The sequence below is a fragment of the Ursus maritimus genome, unplaced genomic scaffold (genome assembly GCF_017311325.1).
Source record: "Ursus maritimus isolate PB19 unplaced genomic scaffold, ASM1731132v1 scaffold_22, whole genome shotgun sequence".
Classification (NCBI taxonomy): domain Eukaryota; kingdom Metazoa; phylum Chordata; class Mammalia; order Carnivora; family Ursidae; genus Ursus; species Ursus maritimus.
Genome location: NW_024424675.1, coordinates 38,042,164 through 38,054,094, shown reverse-complemented (window position 1 = coordinate 38,054,094; position 11,931 = coordinate 38,042,164). Strand labels below are relative to the sequence as shown.

The 11,931-nt window shown below is 53.8% G+C and overlaps 1 protein-coding gene across 1 annotated transcript in view; it reads left to right on the top strand.

Moving 5' to 3' along the window:
* The window catches only part of ATP9A (ATPase phospholipid transporting 9A (putative)), a 125,725-nt gene that overhangs the window by 105,368 nt on the left and 8,426 nt on the right, over positions 1-11,931 (top strand). The window contains exons 19-24 of the mRNA XM_040638482.1: positions 2,099-2,197; positions 4,944-5,033; positions 5,159-5,303; positions 6,088-6,152; positions 7,457-7,612; positions 10,660-10,724. Of these exons, the coding sequence (XP_040494416.1) occupies positions 2,099-2,197; positions 4,944-5,033; positions 5,159-5,303; positions 6,088-6,152; positions 7,457-7,612; positions 10,660-10,724 (620 nt within the window). The remainder of the gene's footprint in view (positions 1-2,098; positions 2,198-4,943; positions 5,034-5,158; positions 5,304-6,087; positions 6,153-7,456; positions 7,613-10,659; positions 10,725-11,931) is intronic.

Below are 11,931 nucleotides of genomic sequence, written 5' to 3'. Positions count from 1 at the left end.
CCAAAAAAAAAAAAAAAAAAAAAAAAAAGCAGAAGTTTAATCCAGAGAGGCCAGCAGAGGGCGTGTGAGCAGCATGCTACGGGTAAAGGACCTGAGCAAAGCAGGCGCAGCCTCGCTGGCCGGAAGCTCCTGGATGCGGTGTGCTTGCCGCCTGCCTCCTCCCCAAAGCAGCGCTCCATCCTGTCTGTGGGCCGGTACGTGGCACAGGCCCCCGTGAGGGGGGCCGCAGTAGTAGATGATCCCCAGCCACAGTCGTGCCCATGGGGGGCTCCCTCGCATGTGGGCGTGGTTCACTGTAAACCAGATTCTGTCCTTTATCTTTGGGCCAAAGGCCTAGTTCAGTGCAGGGAAGTTGTCAGCAAGATCCCATTTTCGGAAAAACAGTCCAAAATAAAAAGGGCTTGCTTCTGTCGCCCCGTGGTGCTTAGATTTGTTACTGGCAACTTCCGTAGACCTCTTCTCTCCCAAGTTTTGGAATTCTGGTTTCCGCTTCTGGCTCCATCCTGAGCTTCTCCTCAAAGCTGTTCTCTCCAAAAGGCGGGATGCTTTAGTCCCAGAGTGTAGACTGGACTTCTCTTTCTGGTTTCCCTGGTCAGATGGGAGGGGGAAGGGAGTGCAGGGGTGAGGGGTCAGGGGGGTTTGTAGGCAGGGCTGAGCATAAGCTCCTTCATAGGCCAGAAGCTGTTGGAACTTGGAAAATTTCTACTTCAGCCCCTTCCCAGATGCGGCAACCAAGGCCAAGCAAGGTGGGAAGTGTGCTGCTGGCCCTGGGCTAAGGTCTGGGCACGTGCCTGCAGTGTCCCCCTGTCGTCCTGACCTGGGGCACCAGTCACGTGCTGCACCGATGACTTTCCATGGTTTGTTTTCTTTCTTTCTTTTTTTTAAATATTTATTCGAGAGAGAGAGTGAGAGAGAGAGCACGAGCAGGGGGAAAGGTAGAGAGAGAAGCAGACTCCAGGCTGAGCAGGGAGCCCCATACGGACTCGATCCCAGGACCCTGGGATCATGACCTGAGCTGAAGGCAGATGCTTCATCAACTGAGCCACCCCAGCCCCCTCCGTGGTTTTCTAGAACTTGAGTCTCCCAGCTTCTTCCCTGTGTTTCAGTGAATCCTGAACACTGGCACCAAACTGGGATCACTTAAAAGAAAATTTTTTTTCCGGCCAGAAGGGATGTTGAGAGAAGAGGCTGACACCCACCAGGGTTAAGCCCAGAGGCCAGGGCCCCCCAGAAGGGCCCGGTGCCTGCGTCCTGGCTGTTTCACTGCCTGGGTTTGAATCTGGTTTCTCCACTGACTGCTTTGGCAGTCCTTGGCAAGCGGCTTGACTTCTCACTGCTGTTTCCTGCCTCATCACGTTACCGCGAGGGTCAAATGCACTGAACGTGGACGGCACTTGATGGGCGCCTGGTATGGCGAACGCTCTGGGAACCACTGCCGTTTGCTTTCCTGTTCGTCCCCTACTGCCGGCTTGTCCTTTGTGCAGTGACTCTGGGCCCTTCCTTGCTGGGGGCAGAGAGAACAGAGGGTTAGTGGGTAAACTAGCGGGGCAGGAAGCACATTCCGTTTGGACTTGGAACACTGGGATTCTGGGCCTGTTCGGGACAGGAGCTAGCTGTGTGACTTCGGGGCAAGTCACCTGCCCCTTTGAGCCCGCGGCAGCGAAACGCAGAATCCTCTGTTACGAGGTGCAGAGGAACTTGGCACATTTAGCATTGGCTTAACCCACCACATAGAAAGACAGCATGCAGCGTGACAAATCAGTGTTTCCCGTAGGACATGCAAGTGACCCCTCACCCATTCTGCCATCCCCTTCTTTGAAATTTTTTATTGCTTTAAGAAAAATTTCCAGAAGGGGGGTGGTGAGGTCGGAGGCCGAGCTTCATGATGTTTGTGGAAGCGTGTGGCCAATTGGTTTTCTAGAAGTGTTGCGCCAGCCTTTGAAGTGGGGTGTTCCTGTGGTGTGCTGGGGACACCACGAGCCGCGAGTAGCTTGGAATAAAGGAAGTTCAGCTTGATGTTCTTGGAAACTGAGCGGACAAAGCTGCAGGCTGGCCTTGAACACTGACCACGAGGAGCTCCTTTCTGCTGCGGTTCCAGGTTTGGATGCTGACGGGGGACAAGCTGGAGACAGCTACATGCACGGCGAAGAACGCACATCTGGTCACCAGAAACCAAGACATCCACGTTTTTCGGCTGGTAAAGTATTGTCTGCACTGGGGCCTCGTGGGGGCAATGCTGCCGTTTGCCCAGGGACCTCAGAACCTCCAGTGCACCCCCAAAGAGGGAGCGGAGGCGCGTGTTAACCACCTGAGGTGGGGGACGTACATCATCGGTTTGGGGGGGGAGTACTGCGTGGCCCCGGTGAGACTGCAGGATTCCTTCTCGTGGCGGTTCAGAAGCACCTAGTTACAGCCCTGTGTTCTTCACCTGGTGGGGGTCACAGTCCCTTTGAGAAGCTGACACGAGACACAATCGGGATGAAGGATGCAGATAAGCCCATACGGGAATTTGTACAGACGAGTCCAGATGCCACTGGACCCTTGAAGACCAAGTCCTTGGATAAGTAAATTCCAGATCACAGATAGTGGCCTGTCTGCCCTCCTGAAGGAAACCTTTAGGAACCTTTAGAAGGAGGTTTACGGGGTGGGCAAATGGGAAATTTCCTGCCCTTGTGGCAAGCACTTGACCCCAACAGTGCAGCCACGAGGAGCTGCTCGAGGCTAGAAGCCAAGGGCCGAGATGGGCCTTACCGAGCTGCGCGGGGAGGAGCGGGAGGTCCCCTCGGGGCACGGTGCAGCAGTCCCACTCCCGAAACGAGAGCCCTCGTGCCCCGAGAGCGGAGGGACTCTCCCTGTCCTGGGCGTGTCCCCTGGACCCCGTGCCTTTGGTCCACGGCACACGCCGCCTTCTGGAGACCCGGCAGTTTGGGGGAGTCGCACGTGGAGGCCGATCCAGTGCGTCTCCAGCAGCCATGGATTCCAGATTCGCAAATGCACTTACTTCCTGAGCTGTTTCCCCAGCCCAAAGCACAGTCCTCAGGGCGCTGTCCGAGTCCTCCGCGGACATGTGCGGAGCAGGGGGAATCGTCGTTGCCTTACGTGCATTCCCAGCTGGGGTCACACGAGGCGACTCCCCGCCTTCTCTGCTCTCGTTCTGCACGCGAGCACAGTGCACGGTCTACCGAGGGCCTCCCCCCCCTTTTTTTTTTGCATTTTTGTGCCGTCAGTGATTTCACTGTTTGAAATCCCCCCTCCCAGCACAGTGCTGGAGTGCTGTCTAGCGTCACGAAGCGCCGGAAGGCTCCGATGTGCCCTGTGGAGAAAGTGCTTGTGTCGGGCGGGCTTCCTTCAGGCATGGGTTAGAATGCTGGTGGTTCAGAGTTCAGTGATCGTGAGTCAACAATATGTATTTCAGAAGACGTGTTTAGGGGCGCCGGGGAGGCTCCGTCAGTTAAACACCTGACTCTTGATTTCAGCTCAGATCATGATCTCAGGGTCATGAGATCGAGCCCTGTGTCGGGCTCTGTGCTGAGCATGTAGCCTGCTGAAGATTCTCTCTCTCCCTTTCCCTCTGCCCTTCCCCCTGCTCGCAAGCTCTCTCTCTCCCTAAATAAAATCTTAAAAAAAAAAGATGCGTTTAAATAGAAACACATATAAAACAAGGTATGTATTGATTGACAAAAATCTTGTGGCCAAGGGCTCATAGGAACCTTGCCCGTGTTTCCCCTGGGAGCAGTGAACGGTTCCTTATTTGTCAAGGCAGTGTTCACAGTGACTTTATATATAGAGTGTAACTACTGAAAATAATGAGAATCGACCGTATGTTCTGTGTATTCTCTACATTCTGGATATTCAGGGGTTGCAAATGGCAGTCCGTGTGGCCACCTGCTTTTGTAAATGAAGTTTTATTTTTTTTTAATTTAATTTAATTTTTTTAAATTTTTTTTAAAAGATTTTATTTATTTATTTGACAGAGAGAGACAGCCAGCGAGAGGGAACACAAGCAGGGGGAGTGGGAGAGGAAGAAGCAGGCTCATAGCAGAGGAGCCTGATGTGGGGCTTGATCCCATAACGCTGGGATCACGCCCTGAGCCGAAGGCAGGCGTTTAACCGCTGTGCCACCCAGGCGCCCCTAAGATTTTATTTTTTTGAGAGAGAGAGCACAAGCAGGGGGAGCGGCAGCCAGAGGCAGAGGGAGAAGCAGACTCCCCGCTGAGCAGGGAGGCTGAGGATGCAGGACTCGATCCCAGGACCCTGGGACCTGAGCCACAGGCAGATGCTTAACTGACCGAGCCAGCCAGGTGCCCCTGTAAATAAAGTTTTGTTTAAACGGATACGCCCCCTTATTTACATACTGTCCGTGGCTGCTTTGGCTCTACAGCAGCAGAGTCGAGTACTTTCGACAGGCGCTGTAGGGTCCGCAGAGCCCGCGGTGTGTAGCATCTGGTCTGCTACAGAAACGCCGGCCACCCTGCTGGGTGCCTGGCTTCTGACGCCTGCCTCACAGCCCCTAGATGTGTTACTCGAGGCGGGCTCGCAGATCTCGCCGTGCCTTCGTTTCCTTCGTGTAAAGTACAGCTCTTATCATGATGCACCTTGTAGGGTTGCTGTGAGAAGTAAATGGGGAAAATATCCGTGGAAAGTGCCTAGCACGGTGCCTGGCGCACAATGAAAGTGGGGTCACTGTTAGCTCTTTTTTTAATTATGTGGGTCACAGCCGACCTGGGGGAAGTGCAAGGCGATAGTTGGTATACAGGCCCTCCCACTTCCCACAGAATCGTAACAAACACGGTTTAATTTGGCTCCTGGTCTGGCGGCAGGGGCGGGGCAGGGGTCCTTGGCTGGGGTGGCCATTGTCTTCCTCCCGGCTTCAGGAAGCCGCTGTTTGTTTTTCTGCCATCTCCGGAGAGCAAGGCCTCCTCCACCCCTCCGTTCCCTTCCAGGTGACCAACCGCAGCGAGGCCCACCTCGAGCTCAATGCCTTCCGCAGGAAGCATGACTGTGCCCTCGTCATCTCTGGAGACTCCCTGGAGGTGGGTGCAGGGACCCCGCCGGCCGGGTCCTCCCGGGAGTGTGCGCCCCTCCCTGCTTCCCTGGCGGGGTGGGGGGGTGGGGGCAGGGACCTCGGTTGACCCACCCCCTCCGCCTTTCCCCCCAGGTTTGCCTTAAGTACTATGAGTACGAGTTCATGGAGCTGGCCTGCCAGTGCCCGGCCGTGGTCTGCTGCCGCTGCACCCCCACCCAGAAGGCCCAGATCGTGCGCCTGCTCCAGGAGCGCACCGGCAAGCTCACGTGCGCAGTAGGTAGGCCGCTGCCCCCGGCGCCGTCCCGCTGCGGCGCCCGATTCCTTTTCCGTAAGAGTGGGCGGACTCGGCTGCGGGGTTCCTGATCCCCCAGGCCCCTTCACGTAGGTCATGCTCTTTTCCCCCAACAGACTTTGGCTCTGTTGTTGTTATTATTATTATTTATTATTTTTAGTGTTTCCCTTTGAGTAAGAGGGGATAAGCGTGCCCTGGGGCTCTTCTCCTGAGTGTGCTCTTCCTTTGCTCGGGAGGCGGGAAGCCGCGTTGCAGAGAGGGCTGCCGACCACACACGGTGGAGCTGGATCTGGGCTCCCTGGGCCACTGTCCGAGCCTCAGCCTGCCCGTTGGTAGAATGGGGGCATAAGCACTCAAATGGTGCTGCCGAGGATGGAAAAGGGGTAGATTTAAGAAGTGCTGGCCACGGGCCTCGGTACAGGCTCAGTAAGCGTAGAGGCCGTCACTCTCCCAGGCAGGGGTGCGGGGGTCGTGAACACCGGCGTGGCGTGGCCACGGTCCCCCTGCCGCCGCTGGATGCTGGGGCTCTCGCCAGTCCCCTGGTGTTCCTCTGACGCTCAGCTGCTCTGTCTGTGAGACGGGAAGCTGGTGCTGTGGGGTGTGGCAGTGAGTCCACGGAGCAGGGCAGAAGAGGCGCTTAGTGATAAGCAGGCACACAGTGAAAGGCAAACCGTGCACCATGATTCAAAGGAAGAATGAAATGTGGGGATCCTGTTTCTCGCCTCTCCCCAATTTCCCGGCTTTTCTCTCTGGCGCGTGTGGCCCACAGGTGACGGAGGCAACGACGTCAGCATGATTCAGGAATCTGACTGCGGCGTGGGTGTCGAGGGAAAGGTGAGTGAGGGTGCGGGGGGCCTGCTCGCTGCCCAGCGGTCTGTGCGAGGGTGTCAGGTCGTTGTGCTGGGCTGGGAGGTGCCCTGCTCCACTAGCTGGGGCTTTCTTTTCCCTCAAAACACACCTTTGATGCTTCTGAAAATTCTAGATTCCATCACGAAGCATAAGGAACCACGAAGCATGACCACTTGGTCTTATTACGTGGGAGGTGGAGATCTGCATCACCCCCTCTTACAGACAACAAGTGCTGATTTTTCATGTGCCTAGGCTTAAAAAGAGTGTTTTGCTCTATCCTTAGGGCACAGTGAATGTACTCGGCACTTTTCCATGGCTGTCGCGGTGTCCATGAAAGTATCAGTTATCACGCCATGTGCTGATGTCGTGGGGATTAGAGAAGAATGTGGCATGGTCTGCCCCTTGCTAAAAGCTGCATTTTTTTTAAAAGCTGGTGTGTTATAATAGTTTTTCTCTTTCTGTCCTCGTCACCTGTGTGCTTGCCTCTTACGGTTTCTTCTGTCCTAAGTTGTGATCTCTAAATGACAATAGGCAAGAAGATTGGTTACCAGGTTTGTTAGGACTTTGTGCATAACAAGGGTACAGAGGCCCTGGGTGAGGGCCAGGGATGTTGTCCTATGCGTTTTGTTCACAGCGTCATGAATCGGGCTAATCTTTTGTTGTATTCTTTCCCCCCTTTCTGATCTTGTGGTTCTCGTCCAGCTGATAGTTATTCAAAGTTACAGAATTCAGTGATCTTTGAATGAAGTGTTATTGGAACGGACTCTTCTGATGCTGCCCCCCCCCCGGTGGCACCCATCATGAAGCTTTTAAAATGAGAGAATTCTAAACGTTGCACTTCTATGAATGTGTGAAGCCGTAGGCTCAGGAATGTTCCATTTGGTGTTGTTCGTAGCCTCAGCCCCTCCCTGCAGCCTTGCATTTCTCTTAGAGGAACAGAGTGTTGTGAAGTGCCCGTCTCTGATGATTCTTGGCTTCTGAGACACAGGATGGGGTGGGCCTTACCCCCGCACCCCCCCTCCCCTCGGCTCAGTCCTAGATTCACTTGACCTCCAGATGATAACTATGGGTGATTCAGAATGTTTTTCTTTAAATAAATTCCTCTTTTTAAATCAAATGTAGACTTAGGCCACCTCCCGAGTACAGCTTGAAACCGAAGCAGCTCCTCGTTGAAGTTTTCCAGAGATCTCCTTACACCATCTTGCTTTTTCAATGAAAAACAAAACAAAACACGTGTTTGCCTTGACCTCGCGTGCTTCTCACGGTGCCCAATTTTGTGCGGGTTTCAGGAAGGCAAGCAGGCTTCCCTGGCTGCAGACTTCTCCGTCACCCAGTTCAAGCACCTGGGCCGCCTGCTCATGGTGCACGGCCGCAACAGCTACAAGCGTTCGGCCGCGCTCAGCCAGTTCGTCATCCACCGCAGCCTCTGCATCAGCACCATGCAGGTGGGCGGGGGCCCCTGGCTGGGGGGCGGGGGGGGGGCGTGGGAGCATTTACCCAACTGGTTTAAATCCCTACGGGCCACATTGCAGCCCATAGACTTTGGATGGGGCGGGCCATCCTTGCTGCAGGGGTGGGGGCTGCAAGCGTCAGCAGGGGTGCCTGTCCCGTGCTTGGCAGGAAGGAGGTGTGGCGTCACTGCCCAGAGTTGTTCTGATTGGTTTGCTGGAGGGAAATGTGCAGAGTGAAATGCTGGGCGAATCCTCCGGTGCTGACATTTCCCAATGTACAGATGAGGGCCAGCAGAGAATAACCACTAAAGAAGCACTTGGTTTTCTCGAGCTCTTCCTATACTCTGGGCGCCCGGCTCACGTGTTCACAGCGAAGTGTCTTGTGCAGTCCTGACAGTAGCCTGCGCCCATTGTACAGACGGGGAGTCCGAGGCTCCGAGGCTGAGAAACGTGTGCAGTGCCCCTCGGGGGGTTAGTCTCCATTGGGCGGGGACTCCAGAGCCCGCGCTCCTCATCGCGGTGTCTCCTCGAGTGCCCCCGATCCAGGGAGCCCGCAGCTGCCTCGGCTTGCATGGGCTCTCAGGCAGGGCAGCGTAGCCCGTGGCCCTGACGTGCCTCCGATGTCCCAGTCCTGCCTCCAGCCGTCCCGGGGCTGGGGGTTGGTGGTGATGGAGTCGAGCTGGGTTGTCGCGATGGTTCGTCTTCTCAGGCAGGAGTAACATCTTGTTCCCATCTTGTTAATCACGAAAGGATTCTAGAGTGTTTACCCCACCTTCTCTCTCACCAGCAACTTCGACATCTGTCATCAGGCTGTAGCAGCTGAGGGTGCAGTAGGAGGAAGGCCAAAGGGTAGAAAAGAAAACACTTTGGGTATTGAAAAACTATTGACTGATTCCCCTTCGTGGCCATTTGGTGAAAATACCGCAGTGAAGTAGTGAGAACGTAGGGATGATGTGACTTGAAACCACATCTCTTTCTGACCACACCACTAACCATCTCTGAGATCTTGGGCAGGTTACCTCACCCCTCTGGGTCTCAGTCTTCCATCCGTGAAATGGGGCTGGTAAGACTGCCTTGCTTAGAGGACAAGGCTACTTTGAGAAGCAGAGTCCTATAGGACATCGAGTGCCGAAGGCATCCTTCCCACTACGCTTAAAAACCAAACAGGATGATGTATCCAGTAAGGTGACATTTTAATCTGTGGGAAAGGTGCTTCCTCACAACATAAAAGGCGTCCTGCCTTTCCTAGTAGGCGAAGTGATGCTGTTCTGTGGACAGGAGACCTCCCCCTCCTCTGGCCTCTTCCTTGCCTTTTGGGGGTGATTTTATGTTTTCAATATCTATTGTATTTGTGAGCATAGGAGCCTTAACGTGATTTTTTTAATCAACACGATCTACACCCAAACAGCTGTTACGGTTCATCAGACCACGTCTGTACTCTTAATTTATGTTAGCTCCTAGATATCGCTACGGTTTAATCGCTGGGAGATTAATCAGCTTGTCCCTGGGCCTGTACACACGCTGGGCTGGGTGAGCTGACTTCTGTAATGCCTGTCTGTTGTTACTCTGAACAGCAATTTAGAAAAAAATGCCAGGATGGGAAATTGTTCTTTGGGCTGTAGAAAAAGGGCCCTTCACCCCTGTCCACTGTGCTGAAAGTGGCTAGCTAAGGGCAAGTCCCTGTTAGAACTGCACCTTGACGTTGGTCTCTTTGGTAGATGCGGCGGTAGTGCTCCCTGTCCCCTCAGGTGTTCCCTCCAGGATGAAGGCTCTACGGCCGCCCGGCCCTTTTAGCGGACGGAGGCTCTTGACGTTGATTTACAAAACTAAACACCAGATTCTTGACATTTTTACAACCATCCTTTCTGTCCTGGAGCCCAGCCTGGGTGTAAAGTCATTTGAAAGGTGGTTTTCACCTTCCAGTTCTGAAATAATGACCAGGGTGCAGCTGGGGCTGCCCATGTCCTCGGCCCCAGGTGGCACCCGTGCTCCGGGCTCGGTGCCAGCCACAGCAGGTGACGGGGGGGAGACGCCTCTGGTTACACAGCCTTTCTAATCACCGGGCTGGCTCAGGCTCTCTCTCGTATTCAGCTCTTGAAAAACCTCTAGTTGTCTCTGGCCTCTTTTTGGTTTTATACGAATAGGAATTAGCTTTGAGGCCACTTACCTTCCATTAGCCTGTAGATGCCCAGAGGTGGAAGTAACGGAGCATCAGGTCTGATTTTATCTCCCCGGCCTGGTTTTCACTGCCAGGAGCTACTGTTTTCCAAGTCAGGAAGCAGATATTTCAGGGAGGGTTTGGAAGTGTCTTTATTGCTCTCGTCTATCAAAGACTGAGCAGGTTATGGGCTCTTTGTAAAAATTTCCAAAACCGGTAGAATGTGTCGTGTAGGAAGGATTGTGCCTTCTCTGCATAATCCTCCGGGGTAATGGGTGTATGTCCTCAGGGTGGGGTATCTTTCCACGTCTCGGTGCGTCCATACCTACACCAACTTGTTTCTCAGTCGCATGGCCAGAGAGCTGGGGCTTCTGAGCTGTCAGGAGTGTGGGTTCTGGAGACAGAGCTGGGCTTGAGCCCCGCAGTGCCCCTTACCTGCTTCGATTCCCCTCCTGTGAAATGCCGGAGATATTAGGACTTGATCTTACGGGGGTTCTGGGGATTCACGGAAATCACACAGCGTATTCCTGGGTCCGGCCTGTGTCACTTAAAGTCGGTGTTCACAGAGAGGCTGAGAGTGGTCTCTGGAGCTAAACCACCCGGGAATGACTCCTGGCTCCCGTCACTTACGAGCTGTGTGATCTTGAGCAAGTCCCTTAACCTCTCTGTGCCTTACTCGTGTCATCTGTAAGTAGGGATTGGTGATAACAGTACCTACCTCCTAAGGTGATTGCAATTGTGAAAGGAGCTGATTGACTTAAAGCACTCAAACTGTGGTGGGCAAGTCTGTGCCATGTGACGGGTTGGGTGTTATTTTATTATATAATAAGCATAGGGATTTTGTCTTAATGTTTGGTAACACCCTCCTTTCTCGTTGGCACAGGCTGTCTTTTCCTCCGTGTTTTACTTTGCCTCCGTTCCTCTCTATCAAGGATTCCTCATCATTGGGTAAGGAAACCTAGGCAGGGTATTAATTTTTTATGAAACCTCCTTAAAATGCCACAGATGAGAGAAGAAATGTGGTGTCTAGACTGTTCAGTCCCCAAGTTGCCAGCGATGAAATTTAGAACCTTCTCGAATTTGTAAGTTTTTTTGAACTGGCAAGCCTGTAACCAGATTGAGGAAGTGGAGTACAATATGTTTATGGTTCCTAGCCCTTGGCCGTTTGTACCTGGAGATGGACAAATGCTTGCCCGTGAGAGTCTGAGCTGATCGGTGATTGGCAACCAAAGCAAGATCGAAGGCTCACAGACTCAGTGATTTCACTGGGGTCTTAGAAAAAGTGAAAGGGGAGCTCTGGAAAGTGCCCTCCCTGCGGTGGGCCCCAGTAGGACATTCTGCTGCTGGGTCTCTAAGGCGGGCCAGAGCCCTGCTCTCTTGGGGGACGTGCCTAACAGGAGCTTCACTGCTGCGTGCCGCTGACCTGTTAGACTAGGCTGTCGCTTGGGCACTTGCTGCCCTCAAACCCAGCCCCATTCCTGACTTGGAATTTATGACGTTCCTTTTGATCCTTCAGAGAATGTGCTCAGTCTGTGAATTACCCAGGTAGGTGGAGTTTGGTTACACACGCCCTCGATGGAGACGCATGTAGGGCACACTCCTGGTCGTGAAGAGGCGGGAAGCACAGAAAGGCGGGCTGGCCCCGGGGGAGAGTCTTACCAAGGACGCCTGCCTTCTTTTTATGTTGGCCAGTTCAGTCTGAGAGTAGGCAGTGGAATTCTGCTTGCTTCTAATTGGACAAGTGGACTGTCTTTTGTCAGGTCCCAGAAGAATGAAAGAACATGCCAGAGTGTAGGCTGGGGCTCCCGGAGCTTTGCTCCATGTGGCCTTCCATGACCGGACCCCTCGTCCCTCTCTGTTCCCATTTCCTTCTCCCCCCCCCCCCCCTCACTCAGCTCCAGCTGCACTGGCTGCCTTGCTGTTCTTCAGATAAGACGCACTCTCGCCTCAGGGCCTTTGCACGTGATGCTCTCTCTGCCTGGGATGCTCTTCCCTCCATTTGGGCATGACTGCCTCTCACCTTTTATGGTGTTTACTCAAATGTCACATCCTTTGGGCACCCTCTCTAAAATCACACCACCCCCATGTCTCTTTCCCTTTCCCCCATTAGAGTGTCCGTCTTAGCACTTACCTGCGACACACAGTGTAGTTTACC